Source organism: Euleptes europaea, chromosome 12 (genome assembly GCF_029931775.1).
Source record: "Euleptes europaea isolate rEulEur1 chromosome 12, rEulEur1.hap1, whole genome shotgun sequence".
In the NCBI taxonomy this organism is placed as follows: domain Eukaryota; kingdom Metazoa; phylum Chordata; class Lepidosauria; order Squamata; family Sphaerodactylidae; genus Euleptes; species Euleptes europaea.
This window is the reverse complement of record NC_079323.1, coordinates 62,364,210-62,391,773: the sequence shown is the minus strand read 5'-3', so window position 1 is coordinate 62,391,773 and position 27,564 is coordinate 62,364,210. Positions and strand designations below refer to the sequence as shown.

The 27,564-nt window shown below is 40.7% G+C and overlaps 2 protein-coding genes across 2 annotated transcripts; both read right to left on the bottom strand.

The window, feature by feature from the left end:
• Positions 1–1,583: 1,583 nt before the first annotated feature.
• Positions 1,584–19,816, bottom strand: LOC130485117 (beta-1,3-galactosyltransferase 5-like). Its single transcript, XM_056858229.1, has 2 exons — positions 19,810–19,816; positions 1,584–2,590 (listed from the first exon to the last, which is right to left on the bottom strand). Exons 1-2 carry the CDS (start codon positions 19,814–19,816, stop codon positions 1,584–1,586), a joined length of 1,014 nt encoding a protein of 337 aa, XP_056714207.1.
• A 351-nt stretch (positions 19,817–20,167) lies between these two features.
• Positions 20,168–23,618, bottom strand: LOC130485116 (beta-1,3-galactosyltransferase 5-like). Its single transcript, XM_056858228.1, has 2 exons — positions 23,538–23,618; positions 20,168–21,091 (listed from the first exon to the last, which is right to left on the bottom strand). Exons 1-2 carry the CDS (start codon positions 23,616–23,618, stop codon positions 20,168–20,170), a joined length of 1,005 nt encoding a protein of 334 aa, XP_056714206.1.
• Between the last annotated feature and the right edge of the window lie 3,946 nt (positions 23,619–27,564).

The following is a 27,564-nucleotide window of genomic DNA, read 5'->3' as shown; positions in this document are numbered from 1 at the left end:
AAAGAAAAGGGAGAGGATATGGGGGTTGCCAAGTGCCACCCCACAGGTCCTTGAGGGTTCCTTCCATGCAAGTGAGCCTGGCCCAGTGGCCAGCCCCACACAGCTGGGCCACAGTTTTCTTAGGTAGAGCTACCGGGGTTGGGGGGAAGAAAAGACAGAGGGGCAGATAAAGCGAGTAGGCTGCTGGGTGGGAAGGAGATAAGGCTGCTACCTCCTGGTGAAGAAATTCCTAGATATTTGGGAGATGAAGCCTGAGGAGGGGAGGGTTTGAGGAGGGGAGGGACCTCAGACGGGCAGAATGTCATAGGCTCCACCTTCCAAAGCAGCCAATTTCTCCAGGGGAACTAGGGTTGCCAAACTCCTGGTGGGGGGGGTGGAGATCACCTGGAATTACAACTGCTTTTGAGATGACCCAGATCATTTCCCCTGGAGAAAATGGCTGCTTTGGCGGGTGGAGTCGATGGCATTATACCATGCTAAGGTCACTTCCCCTTCCCAAACCTGACATTCCCAAGGCTCCACCCCCAAATCTACAGGAATTTCCCAACCTGGAGCCAGAATTAACAGGGGGGCAAAAAAGTGGAGAAAGCCCTTAAAAATAAACTTCTGGAATTCAAACCATTTGTACATTTGGTACTGCATGTATTCTTTTCCAGAGAGGGTTGGGTGAGAACAAATGGGGTGTGGGAAGCCCCATCCCTGTCTTTTGCTCAGATCTCCAGAATCCTTAAGATTACCCTTAGACAGGGAGATGGCAGAGAACCTCAGCGAATTCCTTGCAAACGATCCACTTGCAAACGATCCACTTGCAAACAGTGAAAGTGGATGGAAAGTGCATTATTTGGGCTGTGTGAAAGTTCCAATAGATTGACATGAATGCATATATGTGATTAGATTCATGAATATGCAACAGGCTTATGTGGAGAAACTGTATGACCCCTATGAGCTGAAGCATAATTTTCTTATTGCCAAATAAATGTGTTTGGAATCAAGGTTTTATAACAAAAATTGTAAAAAGACAAAGGGGAATTTAAAGGTTAAACCAAAAGGCAGTATTGATGATGATGATACTTTTCATTCTGCACCTAAATTTACTCAGAATGATTAAAATCGGATTCAGATTTATTATTCATACAGCATAAGCCAGTAAAACACATGTATCATTTATACAAAAGGTAAAAAATTATTCCAGTTCAACTAAAACATTCCTAATTAAAATTTCCAAATAATTTATAATAGACTAAAATTGACCAAATTATTATTTAATCTGATTGCAATTGAATGAGTAAGATCAAGTGAGTTCTTTTGGAAACATGATTGGGACAACTACTTATTGGTATATATTCATAGGACTGCTTTGTTACAAAGGGACAAAACAGTGAACAAAAGGAAATAATATGCTAATATTTTAATTTAATATGCTGTATTCTGTTCACATATTATTTTAATATATTTTCAAAATGATCTGTGTCAATCACAGAGAGGTGATTGTTGGTGATTCTAATCAGTGAATTAACTAACATTGCAACATTGAACAGTTTGCTGTTTTTACCCTAAAGGCAAAAAAAGGTGGGGGTTGTAGATCATTGAACTCCTGGGCATTCTTCAACCATGGACCTCTCTAGTCCATTCCAATACACCATCATTTCAGTAGCAGTGACAAAATGGCTTGTGATAAGTTTCCTGTAGCGGCAAGGAGAAAATTCAACCCGGTCTGCAAAAAATGTTGGCTCTGAATGAAGCATTTCTGGTTTAATTTTGAGTTCAGCCAGGCACAGACCTACAAACACATCTTCCAGCTTTAAAAAACGAACCTTTTTTGCAACTATGTACACATGACTAGCAACATCAGCAGAGAAGACATAACCAGTTCCTGAACAAAATGGAGGGTATTTATTCTCTGGGTATTCTTCTTTACTCACATACCATTTACTCCCTGGATCTCTTATTGGACCATCATGCATTTTTAAAACACCTGTGAAGAATCTGGTTGTTTTGTTTCTTTTCAAAAGGAGTTCTGTCAAGTAATAGGTATTAACAAACATATCAGAATCAGTTTTCATGACAAAGCTAGATTGTGGACAGAATTTGTGAACCCATTCAAGGCCCATCAGTGTCTTTAAAGTTAAATTATAATACGTGTCCAGAAAATCCTTTTGGATGATGTCTCTAAATAGTAAATTTTCTGCAGTAACAATAAGCTGGTTATAGGACTGCAAAGAGTTTCCCAGGAGAAAAAATGTCACAATGCGTTTGTCAGCAATTACTCTTTCTTTGCCCCACGTTTCACGGATAGCCATCCGGGACTTAATTTGGCCAAGACGAGATGTTACAAGTATTACTAAGAATGGTGGATTTCTACTGCAATCTATATCGGGCAGTTTGAAAAAATCACTATCCTTTCTCTTGAAAATTGATGCATCCTTTTGAAAGAATGACCAGACTTCAGTACAATTCAGCATTGTGAATATGCTTAAACAAAGTATGGCAAATGCCATAGTGAAAAGAAAAACTTTTATCTTGATGATCATCTGAAAAAGAGGAAAATAAATATAATATAGCAAATTCCCAGGGCCCCCCGAGATATGGGCTTTCCCCTTTTCCCTATTGGGATGAATGGATCACCCTCGAGAGATGCATACATATGGATCTTATATTGGATACAAATGGAATCATATTGGATTACCCAGCCTCCCAGCCCCTCCTGCTGGAACAGAAGACAGCCACAGTAAGACCCCTTTGGGGGCTTTAATCTATAATTTTTCTTTTCTGTGTGTGTGTGGGGGGGAAAGCAGAGTCTCTCTGTGTGTGTGGGGAGGGAGCAGTTTCTGTGGGTGGGGGGGAAGCCAAAGGGGGCTTTTGCCGGTTCTGCCTGGGGTGTGTGTTCCCCCTCCAGTCTCTCTCTCCCTGGTTTGAGGGGGGGGGTTCATTTTTATTCTTCAGGTTTTTCCTCATTTATAAGATCAGTTAGGTTATTTTGATGCTTGCTCAAAACTGGTTTTCAAATGGTGACTTAAAGAATGCATCTGCCTGGTCCCAAGTCCAATGCAAAAGGAGAAATTCCACCCCCTCCTGCTCATTATGCATAGCTAGCTGCCTCTATCCCTTTCCATGGTATGCAAACTCCCAGGTGTCAGGTGTTGCTTTGCACTGTTGCAAAGGTGTTGCATTGCGTGCTTGTGTTGCTTTGCAGTTGTATTGTTTTGCAAAATTCTTCACACCTGCCCCGCCCTTGCTCTCATCAGCTGTTTGTCGGGGCTGGGAGCTTTGTGCATGGGCGGCAAGCTCTGCTGAGAGATACACATTAAGGGTGGGGGGGACCCCTTTCAGGGCCCATATCTCAGCCCCCCCTGACCCAATCTTTACAAAACTTGGGGAGTCTTTCAATATACGTCCTTTGAAGCTCTGCTGAAAGTTTGGGACAAAAATGCCCCCTCCAGAGCCGCGGAAAGGCGCGATTGTGTTTTTAATGGCTTTATTCGGCCGAATTTTTTTTCCGAACTTTGAATTCCCGCCGAATTGAACGGATCCGAAGTGGGGGAGTTCGGACTTCGGCACGTACCGAACCCACAAGGGCCAAATTCGGCCGAATCCGAACTGTACCGAATTATTTATTTTTTGACAGCCCTAGTTGGCAGGATGAGAAGGAATTTTCCAGGATCAATGATAAATCGAATCCAGTGTATCCAGTATATACACTCAAAAGCACAGGTGGGAGGGATGTCAATTCCAAATAAATGTTTTTTTACCCCCCAAAAGTTGGGTTTAAACCTGAACAAAGATCTTGCCCATAAGAAAACAAATAAAGAAACCTTATTACTGTTCAGATTGTCTTTTCTCGCAACCTAAAGAATATTATGTAGCAGCAGTCTAAAGAATGTCATGCAGGATGAACAGCATATGAAAACATAAGAACTGGAGATGTTTTCAGGGCGTAGCTTGCTCTGTCTCACCTAATCCTACTTTAAACAACTTTTGACTCAGTGTAATTGAAGCGGATCAGTGCTTTTTGAGTGACTATACTCTTAGAATTGGCCCCTTCCTGAGAAGTGGTATGCTATTTTAGTTAGTCACCTACTAAGCAGGACTTAACTATTTACTCCCTTAAAAAGTAAGTTTTTTATTGATGTACTCCAATGTAATTGTGTGTGTGTATATGTGTGTATATGCAAGTATTACAAAGTTTTAATATTTAGTAACAATGTATACAGTAAAGCAAGCAAGTTTTACATACTATTTAGTTTTAAAATCCAACACTTAAAATATAACAGTTAAAGAAGTTTGATTTAGTTTAAAGTATTTAATTCACACTTTAGAATAATATATTTGTAAAGCTATACATACCAACACCATCTTTTGAGACCCTCAAAACACCCTTTTGAGATCCTTTCTAGCTCTCTCTTTGCCTGTATTTATACTGTTTCAGTCACCTTCAAAGAGGCTGACTTTGAGAATCGAGCAATTCTCATCTATGCTCCTTACAACTCCCTGACACAGTGTTCATTAATGGGAAAGACAAGCAAAATGCCTGAAATGAATCATAAATTATTTGGACAGGAACATTCTCAAAGAGCTTAGCTACAGCTGACTCCTTCGCGAAATCATGATAAATTATAATAAATGAAATTAGGCTTTCCAATTTTTTTCCAGATCTTCCCATAGCCCTCTGACTTAAATTTACACCAGTCTCCATTCTAGCAGCTACAACTCCTTGCTTTCAAAAAATAATTTCTGTCCTTTTTTGCAGTAGGACCCTAGCAGATCCATGTTTTTTCTTAAAGACTGTATCAGGGTTTTTTTTTTTTTTAAGTTCTGCTGTCTATAAAATTATCTACATGAACAGCTGATTTTCCTATAACTCTCTTCTTATTGGACACCAATCACTGTAGAACTCCCATTTTAGCTCAGAGGGCATCTTAACTCAGAATTTGCATATGAACTTTACTTCCTTTTCCAGCTATCCCCAGAGTGCACATTTCCCCCTTTCAGCCCTTAGAAGTCCTCTAACAGCTGTCATTTCCTGATCCACTCTGATCAAGTTGTAGTCTGTGGACGACACAGTTTCTCACATTGGGCACATGGCTGGGAAACCACCTCCGCGATTATTTCTCTGTCATCGGAAGTTCAGCTGTAATTTTGGGACATCTCCAGGAGGTTGACAACCCTAGGCCAGGAAACAGCCTCTGGGTGACTTGATACTACCCGACTTGCATAGGCCTGGCTGCTTGCTACTCTTCAACAACAACAACCCTGAGAAGCCAGTGTGGTGCAGCAGTTAAAGCTTCAGAGTAGGGTCTGAGAGACCTCAGTTCAAATCCCTATCTTGCTGGGGATGATTTTGGACCAGTCAGCCTAACCTTCCTCACAGGGTTGTTGTGAGGAGACAAAAGGAAGAAAGAAAAATGTAAGCTGCTTTGGTCCCCACCGTGGAGATAGGTGGGGTCTAAATGAAGTAAATAAATCATAAATATAGATGAAGATGGGAGGCAGATAAAAGGTAAGTTGGTGAATGGCTGAGAAGGAGAGACTGAGGCAGGGGAAGGGGAGAGGATAAGGGGGTTGCCAGGCAGAGGGAAAGAGGAAATAATGTGGGGAGGGGGACATGGAGGAAATGAGGTGCTTCCTCACAGGTCCTTGAGGGTTCCTTCCATGCAAGTGAGCCTGGCCCAGTGGCCAACACCACACAACTGGACCACAGTTTTCTTAGGTAGAGCTACTGGGGTGGGGGCGGGAGAAAAGACAGAGGGGCAGATAAAGCAAGTAGGCTGCTGGGTGGGAAGGAGATAAGGCTGCTAACTCCTGGTTAAAAAATTCCTAGATATTTGAGAGATGAAGCCCAAGGAGGGGAGGGTTTGAGGAGGGGAGGGACCTGAGAGGGACAGAATGCCAGACTCCACCTTCCAAAGCAGCCATTTCCTCCAGGGGAACTAGGGTTGCCAATCTCCAGGTGGGGGCTGCAGATCACCTGGAATTGCATCTGCTTTCGAGATGACAGAGATCAGTTCCCCTGGAGAAAATGGCAGCTTTTTAGGATGGGTTCTATGGCATTGTACCCTGCTGAGATCACTTCCCTCCCCCCCCAAACCTTGTCCTCCCAAGGCTCTATCCCCAAATCTCCAGGAATGTATTTATTTACTTTATTCATCCCCCACCTTTCACCACAGTGGGAACCAAAGCAGCTTAAATTATTCTCGTCACCTCTTTTTTATCCTCACAACAATTCTGTGAAGTAGCTTAGGCTGAAACTATGTGACTGGCCCAACATCACCTAGTAAGCTTTCCTGGCAGACTGGTGAACCTGGGTCTCGCAGACCTTGCTCTGAAGCTCTAATTGCGACACCACACTGACTTTAATAGGGTGTTTGCTGTTAAACAGTAGACAACAAAAGACAATCTTTGACAACTTCAAGCTCTTCTGTACCAATTAATGGCCACCATCGTTGTGGCTCTTGTTCAGTTTGCAATTTATGTCTCCCTGTGAAAAACATGAGTTCCTTGAGTACAGGGTTTAGATTTCAATTGAGACAGTTCTCCAATTGTGGCACTAGCGAATGTTGTTTATTCCACTATATGTCCCTGTGGGCTTTGGTACATAGGGTGTTCAGTGAGGGCCATTACAGTCAGAAATGAAGAACACCGCTCACGTATCAATGCCAAGATTATGGACGATTCATTAGTTTCACATTTTCTAGCCAAAGGCCACAAAGCTGAAGATTTGAGATTTTTTGTCATTTGGGCACATAAGAATCATCCTCACAATGCATGTAACGTCCAACAAATTCTACACAGACAAGAAACACGTTTTGTATATTTATTTAAAACATTCCATCTATCTGGACTCAATACAGAATTTGACTTGTCTTGTTTTTTATGACTGATGCAGTTCCATACAGTTATTAAGAGTTCCTAATCATTAAAATATATTTAAAAATGTTTGAAAATGTGCAATATAATTTGTAAATAACATTGGCATGTAGTATTATTATGTATAAGTGTAAATGTTATAATAATTGAAAAAGTGTTTTTTTTAAAAAAAAATTAAATTTATAAAATCCAAAAATATGTTAAAATATCTTTAAAATGTTAAAATATCACAAATAGTATTTATGTATAACTTTTTTTAACTGTTTCACATGCTTAGGCTCTTTATTCTTGAGTTTATACATATTATATATACCTTGGGTCATTTGCTCTTTAAACTTGAGGCAATGAGAACATACCTGTTACCAATTAACTACTCTCCTGAAACCTATATAAAAGATACACAGAACACACTAGTAGAACACCAGTTCAAAACTTGTCAGAAGGAAGAGTGGTTCCTCTTGAGAATTTGAACTTAATTATTGGTATGTATAATGATTTGTTCAGCTAATGGGAGGAGGAGTCTTATAATTACAGACAATTTAATATAGCTAAATGCACTATATATTTATTAAATAGGCTGATGAAGCTAAATTCTTAGTGAAAGTGCAAGATTATTCCGGAAAAAGCATTTCCACCAGCACAACTCTCCATCATTACAACTTCTCACGGGATCCCTCCTGGATTCCCGGCCTTGCCGAGCTTTGCCACTGTCCCGGACAAGAATTCTACCACCGGGAAGTGAGAGTTTGTACAACACTGTTACATTTTCCACCTTCCCTTAGCATTGCTTTGGGCTTTTCAACCATTCACCAGGCTCACACCTTCAATTTACAACCTTTTTCCAGCTCCTAACTCTCATATCGGGACATTTCCTTGTGTATTTCTTTTGTCTACATCGCTTGTTTCAGCTCTGCTACGCAGCCGCATTTATTTTCTTTAGCGAACTTTTTTTGTGATTTATTTTGTTATTGCAGCCTGTTACTGATCCACCTTTGACACTCCCAACTCCCCCCGCCGGGGGATTTCAACTTTGTAACGCCTTACACACATGCTCCTTCTTTCCGCTTCAAGCGGCACACCCAAGTGCGTGCGTTCAATCTAGCTGCATTATTGTCTTTGTAATGAGAGTTAAGTTCACAGCGTAGCTGGCCCCTTTGCTTTATATGCTTATACAATTGTGCATGTGGAGGGGTTTCAATTGGTATCATTTACTTTATGCTTTTTGAAAAGCCTTATTAGTGATTTTGCCTGTTCACAACTGCATTCTACCATTAATACTAGCTGCTGTTTGGTACAGTCTGTGGTTATATATTAGAGCTTTTTTGCACACAGTTAACAACAGATGCTAGTAATTTGTACTGCCATTAATTATATATAGGAATATTTATTGTATTTATAAAATTAATTGAATTGTTGTTTCTTGGAAATGTCATGCTAAGAACATTTAATACATTTATGAAGTTTACATGCACAATATATTGACGTGATTGTTATCACACTGAAATAAGTATTGTCATTATTTCTATTTCTATTTCTAATATTTTTGAGCCTTGTACTGTACTTTGGTTTATTACCCACTTTTTGCAGCATAGGAGTTTATATTTTTTGTTAAACAGTAGCAAGCAGCCAGGCCTAGGAGAGTCATGCAGTCAGGTGGAATCAAGTCACCCAGAGATTGCTGCCTGGCCGAGGCTTCATGAACCCTACCTCAAAGGCCAAAAAAAGCCCTGGAAAGGGCCCTGCCCCTTCCCCACACTTTTTAATGAGAGAAATCAAGTCTTGGAAAGCTGTGGTTGCCTAACAACAGCCACTGAGGGCTTCAGGGTTTTTTTTAAGCGACACGCTCTCCTTTTACCATTTTGAGGTTTTTTAAACTTCCCATTTTATTTTATTTTTAAAGATTTCACGTTTTTCTGCAAACCTGGGGTGTTGTTCAGGTTTGTAGAAAGATGTGTCTTGCCTGTTCACAGGTCCGGTTACCAGATTTAAGTGTCCTCAGATTTATCTGATTTTGCTATTAGTACATAGACAAGTGGGAACCTGCAAAAAACTTGAGGAGAGGGTGCACCCCTTCCCCCCACTTTGCTTCCTACTGTCTCATCCCTTATCTCAGTCTCTCTCTCTCTCTCTCTCTTTCCCTCCCCCACACCTTCTCTCTTTCTCTCTCTCTTGTTCTATTTTTCTTCTCCCAAACTGTCACTATTTCTATCTCCTTCTCTCCACCCATACGTACTGTCACTCCTTATCTTTCTCTTTCTTTCTTTCTCCCTCCCCAACCCCTATGATTTTCTCTTCCTCTCTTGCCCCCTCCCAGTACTTACTTGGATTTAGCCTGCTAGTGGTACTGTCACTCCTACTTCACACACAGGGATTCGGGATATGGCAGATAGCATGGTGGGAGGAAGGGGCAGCTCCCATGGCAGGGGAGACGGCTCTTTTGGTGGCATGATGGGCACTGGTTGCTCCTCCTCTGCTGTACTGCTGCCAGCTCTTGATAGGGATGTCCAACTCTGCTAAAAATACAAGATCCAATAAATTCCTGACTTGTCTTGCTATACCCGTTCCAGAAAGTGGACAGAGAAACAAGGGGATCTGCTATCTTAGACTTGATTCTCACCAACAGGGAAGAACTGGTTGATGAGGTTAAAGTAGTAGGCACCCTGGGTAGTAGTGTCCATGTCATCTTGGAATTTACAATCTTGGGGAAAGGAAAAACTGTATGTAGTCAGACATATAGGTTGGACTTTAGGAAAGCAAATTTCAACAAGCTTAAACTGATGCGGGGTAGAATCCCATGGTCAGAAATACTTAAGGAGAAGAGAGTTCAAGAAGGGTGGGAGTTTCTTAAAAATGAAGGCGCAATCACACACCATTCCTATGAGAAGGAAAAGCTTAAAGAAGGGAGGAGCTTAAAGAGGTCAGGGTGGCTCCATAAACAACTTTTTAAAGAGTTGAGAAATAAAAAAGACTCCTTTAGGAAGTGGAAGCAGGGCCTTAAAACCAAATAAAAAGACTCCTTTAGGAAGTGGAAGCAGGGCCTTATAAACAAATAACTAGTGCGTGTAGGGAGAGTGTTAGGAAAGCTAAAACTCAGTATGAGCTTAGGCTAGCGAGAGATGCTAAACACACACAAAAAAAGGTTCTTTTCCTATGTAAAGAGTAAGAATAAGAACAAAGACAAGATAAGCCCATTGCAGGGACTGGAAAGTGAAATTGTAATATTAAGTTGACTAAACACAAGGTAGATGCCATGGCGACTGAAAAAATCCATGAAAAGACTAAATATGCCAAGCAAATACTTTTTGAAAAAGCAAATAAGCCTGGCCGGTTCTTAGCCAATCAACTTTGACAACAAGAGATTAAGAGGAAGATAATAGGGGCCAAAAGCAATGGAATAACTTATAATAAGCAAGAAGAAATTGAAAAAATATTAGTTGACTACTATGCACAACTTTATACAAAGGATGATTTATAAGAACAAGGGTTACAAAGATATCTGTTATCTGCAAAATTACCCAAGCTATCAGAAGAACAGGAAACTCTTAATCAGAAGGTGACAACACAAGAAATTGTTGATGCTATTAACAATTTGAAACCTGACAAAGCACCAGGCCCAGATGGAATTACACCAAGGTTCTACAAGCTCTACGAACAACAACTTACACCCACCTTGTTATCATTATTTAATGATGCAATAGACAGTGGAAAAATTCCAGTATCTTGGCAAGATGCGCATATATCTCTGCTACCGAAGGAAGGTTCCGACCCATATCTCCCTCAGGCCTACAGACCAATGTCCTTGTTGAATGTTGATTATAAATTGTTTGTTTCCATATTGACTAAAAGATTTCAAAGATGCATCACCAAACTGGTACATCCAGACCAAACCGGGTTTATTCCCAAGAGGTTCATGAAAGACAATGCATGATTGGTTCTCAGTGCAATTAAACACATTAAATCAAAATCATTAAACACCGCTCTGATCTTCCTTGATGCAGAAAAAGCATTTGACAATGTTTCTTGGCATTTTATTTCAAAGACATTAGAGCAAATGGGTTGTGGAGACATCTTCCTCAAAGTATTTAATGCAATTTACTCAGCTCAAAAGGCCTGTCTCTTAGTTAACGGTTGTCTGTCAACAGAATTTAACATTGCAAAAGGCACCAGACAAGGCTGTCCACTCTCACTGCTTCTTTTTAATTTATCAATGGAGATCTTAGCGAACTGTATAAGAAATGATTCTAACATCAAGGGTCTCAAATCCGGTAATGAAGAACACAAAATCAAAAGTTATGCAAATGATGTGGTACTAATTTGCCAAAACTCAACTGAAACTCTTCCATTTGTACAACAACACATCAGGGAATTTGCAACTTATTTGGGTTATAGATTGAATAAGGCAAAAACGAAGATAATGACATTTAATACTACAAATAATGAAGACAAGCTCATCAATGAAATCACAGGGTGTCAAATAATGAAATACTCACTTAAATACTTAGGTATTAACATATCTTCACAAAATAAGACACTTTTCAGAATGAATTATGCAAAAATCTGAGGTGAAATAGAAAACGATCTAAGTCAAAGATGAACATTTCCTGGTTAGGAAGAATGTCTACAATAAAGATGAATGTGCTACCAAGACTGAATTTTTTATTTCAGTTTTTGCCAATACACCTATTTGACAAGACAATAGATAATTGGCAGAAAAGAATAAACTGATTTGTATGGAATGGCAAGAAGTCAAGAATCAGATTTAAAGTATTACAAGATGAAAAGAGGAGGACTAGTGTTGCCGAACTTTAAATTATACTACTTCGCTGCTTGCCTAACCTGGATTACAGACTGGATCAAATATCCCATCAACAGAAATATCACCCTGGAAAAAGCAGGTCTTAGGCAAGGTTTTCATAAAGTCTTATGGAACTCTTCACTAACACCACAACCAGATAAAACTCCCGAAGACTGTGATGTTAAACCAGCTATTTTAAAAATCTGGAAAAGATACAAAAGGAAGATCAGTCCTTCACCGCCATCTATAATGTCTCCGATCAAAGCATACCATGATGATATCAACTTAAAAACTACATCACTGATAACATATCATGACGTGGTGGATTCTACAGGAGAGATTAAAAGTTTATTAACACTTCAAGATAACCTCCAAAAATTAAACTGGCTGACATATCTTCAACTGAGATCCAATTTAAAAAAAGATTGTCTGATATCTGAAGCATTCCGAGAATTAACTGAATTCGAGATGACAATAACTAAGACTGAAGACTATCTACTAGGAAAAATTAATAAATTATTACTGAAATATGATACAGAGGAAGAACAAGTAAATATTAATATGATTAAGTGGATGCAAAACGTCGGTGAGATGGTTACGATGGAAACCTGGGGAAAACTCTGTACCTCTGAATTAAAATATATCGCGAGTCAAGAAGTGAAAGAAAACTGGTACAAAACATTCTACAGATGGTATTTGACGCCCAACATGATTTCCAAGATGACCTCTTCTGGGACAAAAGGTGAATGTTGGAAATGTCAGGAGACAGACGGTTCTTATTTTCATGTTTGGTGGACTTGTCCCAGATTACAAAAGTATTGGAAGAAGTATTGTCTAAGGCATTCACGGTCAGAGTTCATCGGTTCTTGTAGGCTATCCGGGCTGTGTGACCGTGGTCTTGGTATTTTCTTTCCTGACGTTTCGCCAGCAGCTGTGGCAGGCATCTTCAGAGGAGTAACACTGAAGGAGAGACACTGTCCTTCAGTGTTACTCCTCTGAAGATGCCTGCCACAGCTGCTGGCGAAACGTCAGGAAAGAAAATATTGGAAGAAGATTCAACGAGAATTACAGATAATAACCCGAATTAAAATAACATTAGACCCTAAATATTACTTGCTCAGTATATTACCACCTGATCTACCAATGAAACTTAAAGATGTTTTTAAATATGCCACAACTGCTGCAAGGGTAGTATTGGCAAGAACTTGGAAACAAACGCAAATTCCTAATATAGAAGAATGGAAAGATAAAATGCTTCAATATGCTAATATGGCCAGAATGACCTTTATGGCAAATCCTATTTACAATGAAACCATAGAACAGTTCAATGAGAAATGGGAACCATTTTATAACTATATGTCAACAGATTAATTATTATTGTAACACAAAAAGCAACAAAAAATATATAGACAAACATATGTGAATTGCATAAAGTCTAGTTAGAACGATAATTGGTTGATTTCTATGGTGAATTGTTTTCCTAAGAAAAGCTAATCATTTAATATATATAGGATGATAAAATGATCAACATATATATCTTAAGAATATAAACATTTATTTAGTTGAACATAAACATATTGGACTGTTACGTTTGCTTGTTTAATAATTCTTCAAATCCGACTCAGTTTATGTATTTATATATTTGGGAAAATGCTTTTTCTATATTGGATGATTTCCTTTCCCTCCTTCCCTTTTTTTTTCCTCCTGTATCCCCTCATTAAAATAAAACACATATATTACAAATTAAAAAAAGAACAAGGACTAGATATGCCCATTGCAGGGACCCGAAAGTGAAATTGTAACGGTAGATGAAGAGAGAGCAGAACTCCTCAATTCCTATTTTTCCTCCGTCTTTTCTTGTGAGGGAGGTGGTGCTCAACATGGCATAAACAGAACACATTATGAGGGAAGGGATTTGCAATTTGAGATCAATTTCCTGAGAGCTCTGTTTATTTCAATGAAGAAGAGCCATGTGATTGAGCCTTGCCTGTCTCATGCTTGACCATAGAAAGGTCTTTATTCTGTGAAGGCAGGAGAATGGCCTTTCTGAGGGGTAGGAGGAAACGGGTATGGTAAGGGCTATTCTGACAAGTTTAGCTAATACTGGTAGTAGCTGTTGCAGACATTTCCCTTGATCTCCACTAGATAGATCAATCACAACACAAAGAGCTAAAAGTCTGACTTTCCTCTCCCTTGCAATATAAAAAAAAACTCCCGATGAAGCTGTAGTCGGGCAGCATCCAAGCCAGTTTTGTAAAAGTTTAGAATGTATGTACTGTCATCCTCTCTTAAGGAAACCTTTCAATTTTTGTTTGGGATTCATTTCATTTCATTTCATTAACCTTTATTGGCATACCAAAAGACAGAGATAGAAAAACAACAACAATATACCTCCAAAGGGCAATACATATAAGTTACAGTCGGGTTAATAAGACTTTTTTTGTTCTTTAAGAACTCCTGTAAGAAATTCAGCCATGGTAGCCGTAATTTTAGGATCATGGTCACTCAAAAGAAATTTGCATTTCACTTCATTACTCCTGTATGTCTTGTACTGGAGCAAAGTAGATAGCAGTTTATCCCGCAGAGTCACATAGAAGGGGCAATCTAAAAGGATGTGGTCAATTGTATCTAACAAGTTTAAACCGCATGTGCATAGGCGTTCATGTCTAGGGATCTGAAGGTATAGGGATTCAATAAAGTTCCATTTCTATCAAGGCAGTTAAAGGGTTAACTTTTTATATCAGCAGTTTAGATAGTCTCAAGATGAAGATGAAATGACAGATGTCAGTAGTCTATTGGCTAGTAAATCGCCATTGCAAGCGTGCAGAATGTCACGGAGTTAGAATTGTCTTTATTGCCCTGTTCCTTTGTTAAGGTTGTAAAAGTTTAGGGCAGGATGGCCCATTGCTTTTTGAATCTCACAGATGCAAGATATTTGTTTCAGCTCTCTTGAGCTGGGACACAGACAAAGGGATTTAAGCCATAGTACCTGCTAGAATCTCTAGCAAGTTTTATAGGGAACTAGATAGAAAGATTGTTATTTGTTTTCATCCCATGTCACCTACCCTGCTTAAGAAAGTAAAGGATTTTTGTTTGATTAAGAGAAAGTCTTTGACTCTGTTTTATTGTGTGCTCTGACCTGACTCTTTCTAACCACAATCCCGATCCATGGGCTCAATTATCTAACAATTTTGCTAATGTGATGGGACACATCTGAAGAAAAGTGATTGTGTAAACATATTATCAATGGCTTCATAAAAGATTTTCCTGTAGAAATCCTTAGGAGTTTGAAACTGGTGAGGATCACACCCGGCATCAACATGTCGTGCAGGCTTTCTGCACCTAGGATCAGTAGGACTCTCTAAATCTAAGTCTTGCGCTGTCATGACTGTCGGTGACCAGAACTGTTCAAAGTTGTTCCGCAGGTGCTTTGTACTCTCCTTTGCAGAAGCAAGAAGCAGCTCTGCTTGATGGAACTATAGATTATTTTTTGAAGAGCTGTGTTTAATGTGTCCAAACGACCAAACACAAGCAGCATGAAGTAAGTAGCAAATCTCAACAAGCTTTGAGCATATGCATCTGCTTTTGCCCCAGGATCTCCTTTCTCCTCAGAAGATTCCATGCTGGCCATAATTAGACAAGGAATAGAGAATAAAACTGCTGCTATCATACTGCCCTTTTACAAATCTGTGGTGAGACCACACCTAGAAAACTGTGTACAGTTCTGGTCACCACACCTAAAAAAGGATATAGCAGAGCTTGAGAAGGTGCAGAAAAGAGCAACCAAAATGATTAGGGGACTAGAGCAACCGTCCTATGGGAAGCGGTTAAGACGCTTAGGGCTGTTTAGCTTGGAAAGAAGGCGGTTAAGGGGAGACATGATAGAAGTATATAAAATTATGCATGGAATGGAGACAGTAGACAAGGAGAAACTTCTCCCTCTCATAATACTAGAACGTGGGGTCATCAGCTGAAGCTGAAGGGCGAGAGATTCAAAACACAAAAAAGGAAGTATTTCTTCACACAACACATAGTTCAGTTGTGGAACTCCCTGCCCCAGGATGTGGTGATGGCTGTCAACTTGGAAGGCTTTAAGAGGGAAGTGGAGGTGTTCATGGAGAATAGGGCTATCCATGGCTACTAGTCAAAATGAATACTAGCCATGACGCATACCTATTCTGTCCAGGATCAGGCCTATTATATTAGGTGCAGGGGAACACAGGCAGGATGGTGCTGCTGCAGTCATCTTGTTTGAGGGCTTCCTAGAGGCACCTGGTTGGCCACTGTGTGAACAGACTGCTGGACTTGATGACCATGTTCTGATCCAGCATGGCCTTTCTTATGTTCTTTTCTTATGATATATTCTCAAAGAACTGAATCAACTCCCTATAATTTGAAGCCACTGACTGTAAGGAAGTTGCTTTTACAGTCCACCTAGTGGGACAAAAGTGTCTCAGATTTATGTTCTCTGCCTGCTGAAAGTGTTTAAACCAAGCAAGATTTTTTGGTGAACTTTTCACAAAGGTGATCATGTCAGAGACTTCACTCAGGAAATTTTTACACATAGTAACATTTCCTGACACATCATGTTCAAAACAAGTGTAAAACAATGAACATATAGTACTCTTGGCTCCTCAGCCTTTACAAGAGCCTGAGCTCCACTAGGATGTCCAGCAATATTCAATGCTCCATCATAGCATTTGCCACATCTGTCAAGAGAAAGATCAAAGCGACAGAGTACATCTTTCAGAATAGAAGAGAATTTTAGCAGTGGTGGATTCAGTTTCATAAAATCCAAAAAAGAATTCCTCCCCAAACATATCCTCTGTTGCAATGCAGAAGCGAACTGAAACCTGTTCTTGTATGCTGATATCTGTGGCCTCATCAACAATTACAATTGTAATAAACAGCTGTTTTAATCTCTCTCACTAGTGTACGTAGAACGTTGTGAGCCACGATCTCAAGCATTTCATTCACAATGGTAGGTGAAATCCATTTGTAGTTTGTACGATTCAACCATGATTTCAGCTGTGGAACATCTGCAGCACATAGCAGTAAGTGCTGTTTCAGGTTTGATTCTTCCTCATCATGCCCTGACAGGCAAGGTACCTTACTGTTGCTAAAATTGTAAGCAGTACCTCTCTCTAGCATCTCACATTTGCTTCTGCTGGCCTTCTGAAAACTTGCTCAGTACATTTACTCCTGCTTTAACCGAGCTTGGACAGCTGCATAGTGCAAGTTAGAATTCTGATGGGTCTGAAATCTAAATAGTGACTTCTTCCAGTCTGAGAAGCCACTTTGAACAAATGTTTCATGTGCATCCTTGTCTCTTCATGTGTTTGGAGGTGGAACATTCATGTCATTTGCTACTAAGTGACAGTTGTCACAATATGCTTTTCCCATTGCCACATCATAAGGGAGCCATTCACAGGTTCTTTTTGAAGTATCTTGGTACTGTCAGCCTGACTTTTTTTTTTAATGTTATAACTTATAAATAGTTTATTATGGTCCTTTGACCAAACATAAAATATTTACAGGAACATTTCCCTACCCAGAGCGACAGTATACAATTAAAACACTATACAAAAGGTTACCCTTGTTAAAACAACTGGTCAACAATACAACTTAAGCAATCACTCCACTCTGCAACTTTTCATTCCTGTTTACATTTAGGTGTCAGCCTGACTTTTGCTTCACGTTAGAAGCTCTCTTCTCTGAAGAGGGAAGTGTCACAATCCAGCATTGGTTGTAGGTCGTTAATAATATGTTGGACTGATTTGAGTTGTGAGCTGTATGTGACCATCAGAGGTGTTCTATTGTCATTTTCTTTGGGTTTGTCTTGTAGCAAGCTGTGATTGGGTATCACTCTGGCCTTTCCAATCATCTTTTTTACCATTTCAGCAGGATATTGTAGTTGCAAAAATGTTCACTGTAGCTCCTTCAAGTAAGTATCTCTGTCTGGGGGGTTGGAGCAGATACGACTATAGCGTAGGACTTGGCTATAGACAATGGACTGTTTGATATGGTTGGGGTGGTAAATGGAGGCATGTAGATATGTTTGCTGATCAGTTGGTTTCCAGTATAATGTGGTGCTTGGGTGTCTCTCATGTATCTGTACTGCGGTGCCCAGGAAGTTTATTTCTTGTTCAGAGAAATTCTCAGTTAGATTGATGGTGGGGTGGAAGTTGTTGAAAGCCCGGTGAAATCTTTTGAAGGCTTCTTTGCCATGAGTCCAGACAAAGAAAATGTCATCAATTAATCTCAAGTAAAGGAGAGATGCCAATGTGTAGGAGTTCAGAAAATGCTGTTCTAGATCCACCATGAAAATAATGGCATACTGTGGAGCCATGCGGGTGCCCACGGCTGTGCCACTGATTTGAAGGTTCACCAAACCTGAAGTAGTTGTGGGTGAGAACAAACCTGCAGAGTTCAGTGGCAAGATCCTTTGTTTGGGCTATAGGAACAGGACTGTGCTTCGGCTGCCATTGTAACTGAGCCCCTTATGTGGGCACTGGTTGCCCAGGGAGGCTCAGCCCACCTCCCAGCCAAGTTTGGGGAGGGGCTCGAGCCCTTCAGCCCCCCCCCCCCAAGTTTACACCTATGTCTTCCTCCTCTGTATGCAATGTTGCTGCCTCAGAGGCTGGTGAGGAGAGGTAGCAATGGGAGGGCTAGTGTTGGTGGTGGTTCATCCTCTCCCTGCTCAGTGCTACCCCAGGCTCCCCCACTTGCAGCATCATTGCCTCACTACCTCAGAGGCTGCTGAAGAGACGCAGCAATGGTGGGGCCGAAGGCAGCTCTGCTCAAGTGCAGAAGAGTTCCTTTGGAGGGGTTAACCCGCCTGCCTTTGGGGTAAGGCAGGAGAGCAGTTCCAGGTGATCTCTAATCCTCATCTGGAGGTTGCAACCCTAGTTCCTCTAGAGCAGTGGTTCCCAAACATTTCGGGCCATCGTCCCCTTGGTCCCACAAACCCTATCCTATAAAAAGCAATATTCAAAATAGGGGTTTGCATGACTCACTAAAGAATAACAATAAAATTTCAAAACACTAACAATTAATTGCAGATCTATTCAAAATCAAATTAAAACTCTTTAGTTGAAATTTATTCAACAAAACTGATGAACTTGATCTAATGGTACCAGCTCTTCAAAGTCTGGAAAAAAATTCTGATAGTTTCCACCAAATTTGCCAGCATGGTGCCATAGCTTGATCTATTGTAAATTACTGGACAACACAGTTGAAAGGACCAACCTCTAGCGCCCCCCTGCTGCCCCCTTGCCTCTTAGTGCCCTCCAAAGTAATCCCACCTGTGGGAGGTTTTTGGGGTGGAGCCCATTTCAAACAGATAACAGAGGTTCTGTAAACCACTTTAATATTATTACCTTTAAGACAGGGTAAACGAATAAGTAAATAACACATGTAAAAGCTGCACATTTCTTACGCATAAGTCAAAAGTTTACTCATTTCTGCAATAATGGCTGACAATTAAATATAAAGCGAACATTATCAGCTGGAAAAATGGAAAGATGAAAAAAATTGCATCGCCACTGTCCCTATCAGAGTTCCAGAGACATACTTTTGTTAGCCTGTTATGGCACTTTAAAGACTAACACATTTATTGTGATAGTTTTTTGTGGACTAGAATTCACTTGGCCATGGCATAGACAGAAAAATTGCAGTGACATCAAAATACAATTGCCAATACACAAACATTTGAACCAAGACCTTCTGATTAAAGTGGTTTCTAGTTCACAAAAGTGTATGTTACAGTAAATATTTTAGTTTTTAACATGGCAAAATACTCTTTAGTTTGGGGACATAATTATCATCGCTTTGAGAAAGAAAACTGGTTTGCTCCTACAGGATTTTCATAAGAAAATCTGCAACATCCCAGTCCTAGCCACACTAAAGTGTCATCTACACACAAGTCATCATCTGTTCCTGGACTGTCAAACTTCTAACGGCATCTTAAGATGCTTCCTTAGACACGCAAATTCTGAATATATTTTTAAAATTATCATGTTAAGGAAGCATATTTTCTGAGCATATCATCTTCCAGATGCAGCAAGAATGGCTATTTTAAAATCGAAAAATGCACCATTTGAAGTAGAACCACATTTTATGAGGGAGCATTTAGTCATGCAATTCCTCACCTGCCATCTGAACCAGTACAGCCCAAGAAAATTTTACTATGTGATAATTAGTGTGTGCAAACCTGGCCAGTTTTGGAAAATAATTTCATTTAAACCAAATTGGACCTATGACCATATTAACATGTTTGGGATCAAGGTTTTATTAAAAAAAGAAGAAGAAGAAGCCGGGAAAACTATGGTCTATGTAAAGAACCAACTGCTTTTTTAAAATTGAAAAATGTATAATTTGAAGTAGAACTGCATTTTATATGTAAATTAATTAACATATCAGTATTCCTAGTCCAGTGTCTGAAAACTTTGCTATTTGTTTGTTTAGTCTTTTGACCAATATTTTTAGATCTTTGTAAATTGAAGAATACTAACCACCTGGGCATTCTTTAATAATTGACTTCTCCATTTCATTCCAGTACACCATCATTTCATTAGCAGTGATAAAATGGCTCGTGACAAGTTTCCTGTAGCGGCAAGGAGAAAATTCAACCCGGGCTGCAAAAAATGTTGGCTCTGAATGAAGCATTTCTGGCTTAATTTTGAGTTCATCAAGGCACAGACCAACAAACACATCTTCCAGTTTAATATATGGGACCTTTTTGGAAATGATGTACACCTGACTAGCAAGATCAGTGGAGAATACATAACCAGTTCCTGAACAAAATGGAGGATACTTGCTTCCTGGATATTCCTGTTTATTAACATGCCATTTACTACCTGGATACCTTATGGGGTGTTCGTGCATTTTTAAAAAACCTGTGAAAAATCTAGTTTTTTTGTTTCTTTTTAAAAGAAGTTCTGTCAAGTAATAAGTATTAACAAACACATCAGAATCAGTTTTCATGACAAAGCTAGACTGTGAACAGAATTTGTGAACCCATTCAAGGCCCATCAAAGTTTTTAAAGTTAAATTGTAATATGTATCCAGAAAATCCTTTTGGATTATGTCTTTATATAGTGAGCTTTCTGTAGTAGCGACAAACTGGTCATAGGGACGTGAATTATTTCCCAGGAGAAAATATGTCACAATGCGTTTACCAGCGATTATTCTTTCTTGGCCCCATGTTTCACGGATAGCCAGCCGGGCTGTAGTTTGACTGAGTTGAGATGTCACCAGTATTACTAGGAATGGTGGATTCCTCCCACAATTTGCATCAGGCAGCTTCACAAAATCTCCAGTGTTTCTGTCAATAACAGGCATGTCCCTTTGACACACTGGGCAGATTCCAATAGAATTCAACATGGCAAAACAAGCTACAGCAAATACCATCGTGAAAAAAAAGCCATGTCTCTTGAAGGTTATCTGAAAAAAGAAGAAAATAAATATAACGGGGGAAATTCCTATTCAATGCCCTTTTCAATGTAATATATCTAACCAGCTTAACAAGTTCTTTCTGTTGCTAGGTGTACAAGGTCACACCATTCAGTTTCTGAGGGAAGTAGGACTTTTCAGAGATCTCTACAGATCTGTCATCACAAAGATCTCTATTAGTAGAAAAGGGCCAGAGTCCAGTAGCACCTTAAAGACTAACAAAAATATTTTCTGGTAGGGTATGAGCTTTTCGTATGAGCCACAGCTCACTTCTGGTATCTGAAGAAGTGAGCTGTGGCTCACGAAAGCTCCTACCCTACCAGAAAATATTTTTGTTAGTCTTTAAGGTGCTAGTGGACTCTGGCCCTTTTCTACTACTGCAGACAGACTAACACGGCTACCCACTGTGAAAGATCTCTAATGTAATTTTTCTTTGAACCTCTTCATACTTTATATAATTGTATACACACTCACAATAAATAGGAAAATGTCCTCCATTTTAAGACACAGCTGACTAGCAACACTGGTGGAGAAAACAAAACAATCATTTAATTTGTTCCAGGTATATTCCTGTTGGGCTTCAACAATCGCCATCCATATAGCTCTAATTACCAACGGTTAAACATAGTTCAAGGATGTGGGAATATCATGTTTCCAGCAATTTAAAAATGTGATTTGATTCTGAGAAAGTGCAATTCCCAGCTGGCACTGGAAGCATCATCCTACTGGAACCCACTACAACTTGCTAACTCCTACTTACTTCATTGGCATAACCAGGTGTTTAGAATCCATAATAGATAATGCATTACAGAAGCACATTTTTCCAATTTAGCAGACTCCAGATTTAAAAATCTAGACTTGCCAATCTATTCTGCAACATAACCAAGCAATGGCACCATTTATAATGTAGAGAACATGAACTGTGAAAAGGCTGAAATGAATAGAAAGGACCAAATTTTGAGAGTTTTGCAAGTTTTTTTACGTATAATTATTTGGTTACTTTCTATGCCTCTAATGCAACTGATAGAATAAACATAAGGGTGGACCACTTATTAAAATGATGGCATAAGTAAAAGTGACAAGTACTCTACCTCCTGAAGTCCCTACTCTGAGAGAGCCATTTTGCTGGAAAATCATAGTGGGAATATGTGACTGTGTGACCAACATAGGTCTGCATGTGTCAAAAAGCATATACGCTGTGCCACTTTAACCAATAGTGCTCATGGCATGGGTGAAAAGAGTGCTTATCAAGTGACTCCTCTACAAATTTAGCCTCAATTGCCTGACCAATAGTTAGGGGTTTCTTATCTGTATGAATGACTTTTATTTGCAGTCAAAGACCAATGAATGTACACTATATGTTGCAAGCATACAACATTTCAGATAAAATACAATATAAAAACTTATCAAAATTAAAATTCTAATCTGCAGGAAACATTAATAGAGTGGAAATGGTGGCAACTTTCCCTAAGATTGCTTTTATAGTATTAGATGACCCCCACAGACTCACCTTCAAACTATAGCACTCACCTTCAACTTACAGCAAAGGATTTTAGAATAGGCTATTTGCTCACTGACAGGGTTGCCAACCTCCAGATAATAGCAGAAGATGTCCTGCTATTTCAACTGATCTCCAGCCACTACAGATCAGTTCACCTGGAGAAAATGGCCATTTTGGCAATTGAACACTATGGCATTTAAGTCCTTCCCCTCCCAAACCCCGTCTTCCTCAGGCTCTGCCCCAAAAATCTCCCACCAATAGCAAAGAGGGACCTGGCAACCTTACTGACAGTGGGCAATACTCCACCCCTCCATTCCCTGCTCTTGATAATTTAAGGAACAGCAGAAAAAAATGGGGGGAGGAGAGTAGAGGGAATTTCCCTAGGTGGTTGCCTGGATGTGAGGTCTCATTTTAGAAATAACATCAAATCATCCATGACAGTATAGGAATTTCCCCATCTCTATGGCCTTTATCGTAGAGGTAGGGGACATTCCTACAGCATCACCCAGAAGCATCACCCAGAAGGCACGCTCTGGTGGCACATGCCCAACAAAACCCACGTCCAGCCACACAATGCCAGGTAGCTGGAGGTCTGGGGGCACTGCTGCCAGCCCAGATGTGGTGCCAAGCCAATCTGACACACAGGGCAAAACCCAACAATGACCAGGCTTGCAACAAAGATACATAGCCATCCCCCTGAAACTCCACCCTCCCCAGGCACCACCCTAAGGATCTCCGTGCATTTGCTGATTCAGGAATGGTATCCATATTTTAGAACCTCATGGTGAGCCATTTTTATTCTCCATTTTGTATGACATGCCTTGTGGGCCATACTCTTCTATGGGGTTTTTGGACCTATGTCTAATTGGCCAAATGGATAAGTCCGCCCCCATCCGTTAATTTACCAATAATCTGTTAACTTACCAATAACCGCAAGGGATTGTTGGTCCACCACCCAAACAGTCGTGTATGTGTGCCGAAAGAATATTGCTGTGTGCACATCATTGTTGTTGCATGCACATAACAGTTTTTATGACACAGAATCTTGCAGCAATCCCCTGATGATGCCTCTTCAACTTAATGAAGCACCTCCCTTCTTAAAGTCCAAGATGGTAAAAAGGTGATATATCAACAGCTCAAACGATGATGAGACTCTTTACTACATCTGTACATAATAAGGAAACATGCAATGATGAGAGCATCTGACTTTTAAGATCCTGTTTCAACAAAGACCACACTACCAAAGGAATGTGTTTGACATTGTGGATGGGTAGTTGAGTGTCTCTCGGAGTAGAAACGTTACTTTGCTTTGAAGCCTTTGATGAGGGATTTGAATCTCCTCACACAGAACACACACACACACACACACACCCCGCAATTTGCCAGCTTTTTGAAAATTAAATGAATATGAAAAGCTGCTTTCTAAAAAATCTAAAGGAACAAACAATAGTCGACAAAATTAGTTTAAAAAATTGTGACTGAATTGAGCATCCAGGAGTCAGATTGCATTGACCCAAGAAAAAGTAATTAGTAGGGTTGCCAACCTCCAGGTACTAGCTGGAGATCTCCTGCTAGTACAACTGATCTCCAGCCTATAGATTCAGTTGTAATTATTATGAGGGTGCTCCCAAAAAAGTGCTGCTGTTTGGTAGCCGAAACAAAGAAAAACTGCTGTGTAGAAGTAGCCTTACAGGACCATAATTAGGGTTGCCAGCAGCAGATTTGGAAATACCTGGAGATTTTTCTGGGCGGAGCCTGAGGAGGGCGGGGTTTGGGGAGGGACTTCAATGGGGCATAATGTCATAGGATCCACCTTCCAAAATAGCCATTTTCTCCAGGTGAACTGATGTCTGTTACCTGGAGATGAATTGTAATAGAAGGAGATCTCCAGCCACCACCTGGAGTTTGGCAACCCTAACCATAATTATTCTCTGTTTTCATATTCCATAATTCCCTCCCCAAACCTTTAAGAAATAATTCTAAATCTCATCAATTCTGAAGAAGCATCAGGTCAAGTCCTTTCCTACCATGAAACATAGAATGGGCTGTGACAGATTTTCTCTTTAAAATGAGCAAGTTTATAAAGTATTGCTGCAGTTACAGGTTTTAACTGTTTGCCTTGTGCAAATGTGCACGTAAGAGAGAGAAATGCTCACTTTACATAGTGGATTCAGTTATTAGTCTTTTGCAACTATTGTTTGCTTATTAGGGATATGTTTCTTCCTTCGTGTTTACAGCACAATGTGCATGAGACAAAGAGAGGGAGACAATGTATGCTTGAATGTGTATAGTTTCTAGGGCTGCCAACCTCCAGGCTGGAGAACTCCTGCTATTACAACTGATCTCCAGCCAATAGAGACCGGTTCACCTGGAGAAAATGGCTGCTTTGGCAATTGGCCACCCTCCTTAAGCTCTGCCCCAAAAACCTCCTGCCGGTTGCAATGAGGGACCTGGCAATCCTAGTAGTTTCCTCCTTTCACCTGTAACTTCTGGAAAGAGCATGACACGTTTGTCAGTAAAATAAATGTACCACAAGGCACAACAAATGTGATTTTGACCTAGTACACTGCTGGATATATCCTCATCCTTAAGAGCCCGGCATACAACAGAAGGGGAGACAGTGAAGCCGGGTTTTAACATATAAGAAGCAAAGAAACTTACAGGGAGCTTCACTGTACTAGAAGGGCCTTTAGATATTTCTTACTGCCCATTAGGATACGATTATTTTATTAGGATGTGTGATAAGTTATAATTTTATACTGACCGCTGAGGAAGGCCTTTCCAGGCCGAAACGCGTCTGGTCCTTTTTGGATCTCATATTGGTCAATGAAAGAATGTACATCGCAGTTGTTCACGTTTGTATTTATTGAATGTGTAAGTTTTGTCCGTACTAGGAGTTTTATGCTTTCAATCTATACGTGCACCTTATTAAAAAATTATATATTTGCACTTTTAGCATTTTTCAGCTCAACCCCTTTGGTTTGTAACCAACAAATGGGATGCCCCGGAGGTCACCCTCTGGAGCTGCCACTTTCTCCAGGGGAGCTGGTCTTTGCAGCCTGGAGGGCAATTATAATTCTGGGAGCACGCCAAGCCCCACCTGGAAGCCGGCAACCCCACCCCGCTGTTTGCGTGGTGGCAAAGTGAGTTTAAGGAACTGGTTTCTTAGTAGGGTTTGAGCAACCCACAAACTGTGCAGTTGCAGCGCCGTTGCACCAGCGTTGGGTGGATTCATTCAAACGCCTGCCTTTGCTCTCCTAAACCCCAGATACCTGGCATACACCATCCCGTCCGAGCTCCCACCCTCCTTCTCCATCAAACGTTGTGGCCTTCGTGGCTCCGTCCCACTAGGCCTAGGCCCGGTCCCTTTGGGCCTGCGTGGCTAGGCCCAGCCTTTCTTTGCTAGGCCCCAGGCCTGGGGACACCTTGCCGCTTCCCAGTCCCAAGCATGTTCCACCCCACTGTCCCTTCCCCACGTTTTCGCCCAGAGACGTTTCTCGCGCAGGCCACCCCGTTGTCCCTTCCCCATGCTTTCCGCAGGCATTTTAGCCCATCTACCGATGTCCCTCCCGAGGTCCTCCATGCTGCCCCCTCCTTGCTGTTTGCACTCATTTTGAACCTACTCACCCGCATGCTCAGTCCCTCCTTCTCTCTCCCTCCGTCCCCAAATCCAGTCTTTCCACCCTCCCTCCCTGGCGAGGCGGAAGTGGGTTCCCAGTTCCCAGTCCGTCCCCAGTTTCTCATCCACATATCCTAGACCAGTGGTTCCCAACCTTTTCTTGACCAGGGTCCACTAGGACTTTTTTGGTTCGGTGCAGGGACCCCAAGGTTCAAAATAAAAATCCCGAGGATTTGAAAATAAACTTTTAACCATAACTGTTAGTGAAACATCAAGCTTAGAATAATATTTGAATATATATTTTTAATAATAGAGAACTTTTAATTGAAAATATTAATTTATTATGGGTTTACAACTTTGTTTCCTGGACCTTATTTTAGTTCTCGCGGACCCCTGGGGGTCCGTGGACCCCCGGTTGGGAACCAGTGTCCTAGATCCTGAATCCTGAGGATAGAGTCCCCTGAATGTGGGGGTGCAGGATGTGAGCTGGTGCAAACCTTATTTTGGGGTGCGGAGGGCATGCAGCTCTTCCAGTTCCTTATTCAAAACTTCTTTGCAACTCTGGCTTCTTGGTGGCGGCCCAAATGCAAGCTCATGGTGCCGGAGAACCAGTGTTTGGACCAGGCACCGCCGTACGTTTTCTTGCAGGGGAGAGTCTCCGGAGTGTGAGGATGCGTGCTGTGGGTTGGGTCAGGGTCCTGGCTGTCTCATACTGGTTTTGTCGTGCATCGGATTATGGGCCCGTTGCTCACGTCTCCGTCGAGTTTCGTTCCCTTGCACTGTTCCTGCAGCCCCACTCTCCCGCCCTCCCTCCCTGCTCCGACCTTGAGCCCCTAGCAGGCCTCTCAGTACTGTTATAGCAGACTTTAGGAGTTAGATTTTCAAACACAAAGACTCAAAACCAACTTTGGAAAAATCAGATTTATTATTTCAAATAGCTGCTATTTGAGTCTCCAGACTCTGCCCTTCAGAGGCTTTTCAGGATGGAGCTGGAGCACCAGATAAAACTGGGTTCAGACTTACATAACCTTTTAATTAGCTCATTATAATATTTTAACTATACACGTTACGTAATAGCTTTTCATTGGTTTCAGAGGTCTAGGGGATGATCCATACAAATTAGAATAACTTTCATTGGTTTTAATTATACAGACATTTGATTGGTGAATCATAAAGCCGCAATACTCATGATTGGTTAAGGAAAGTTGTGTGTACAGTCATTGTTCTACCACCTGGCATTTCTATCTAGTTGCAATTAACCTTTTCCTCCCTAATAGTTCCCAGACATCTTGTCTGCTTTCAACCTTGGAAGAACAAGTAGCATTGCATAGT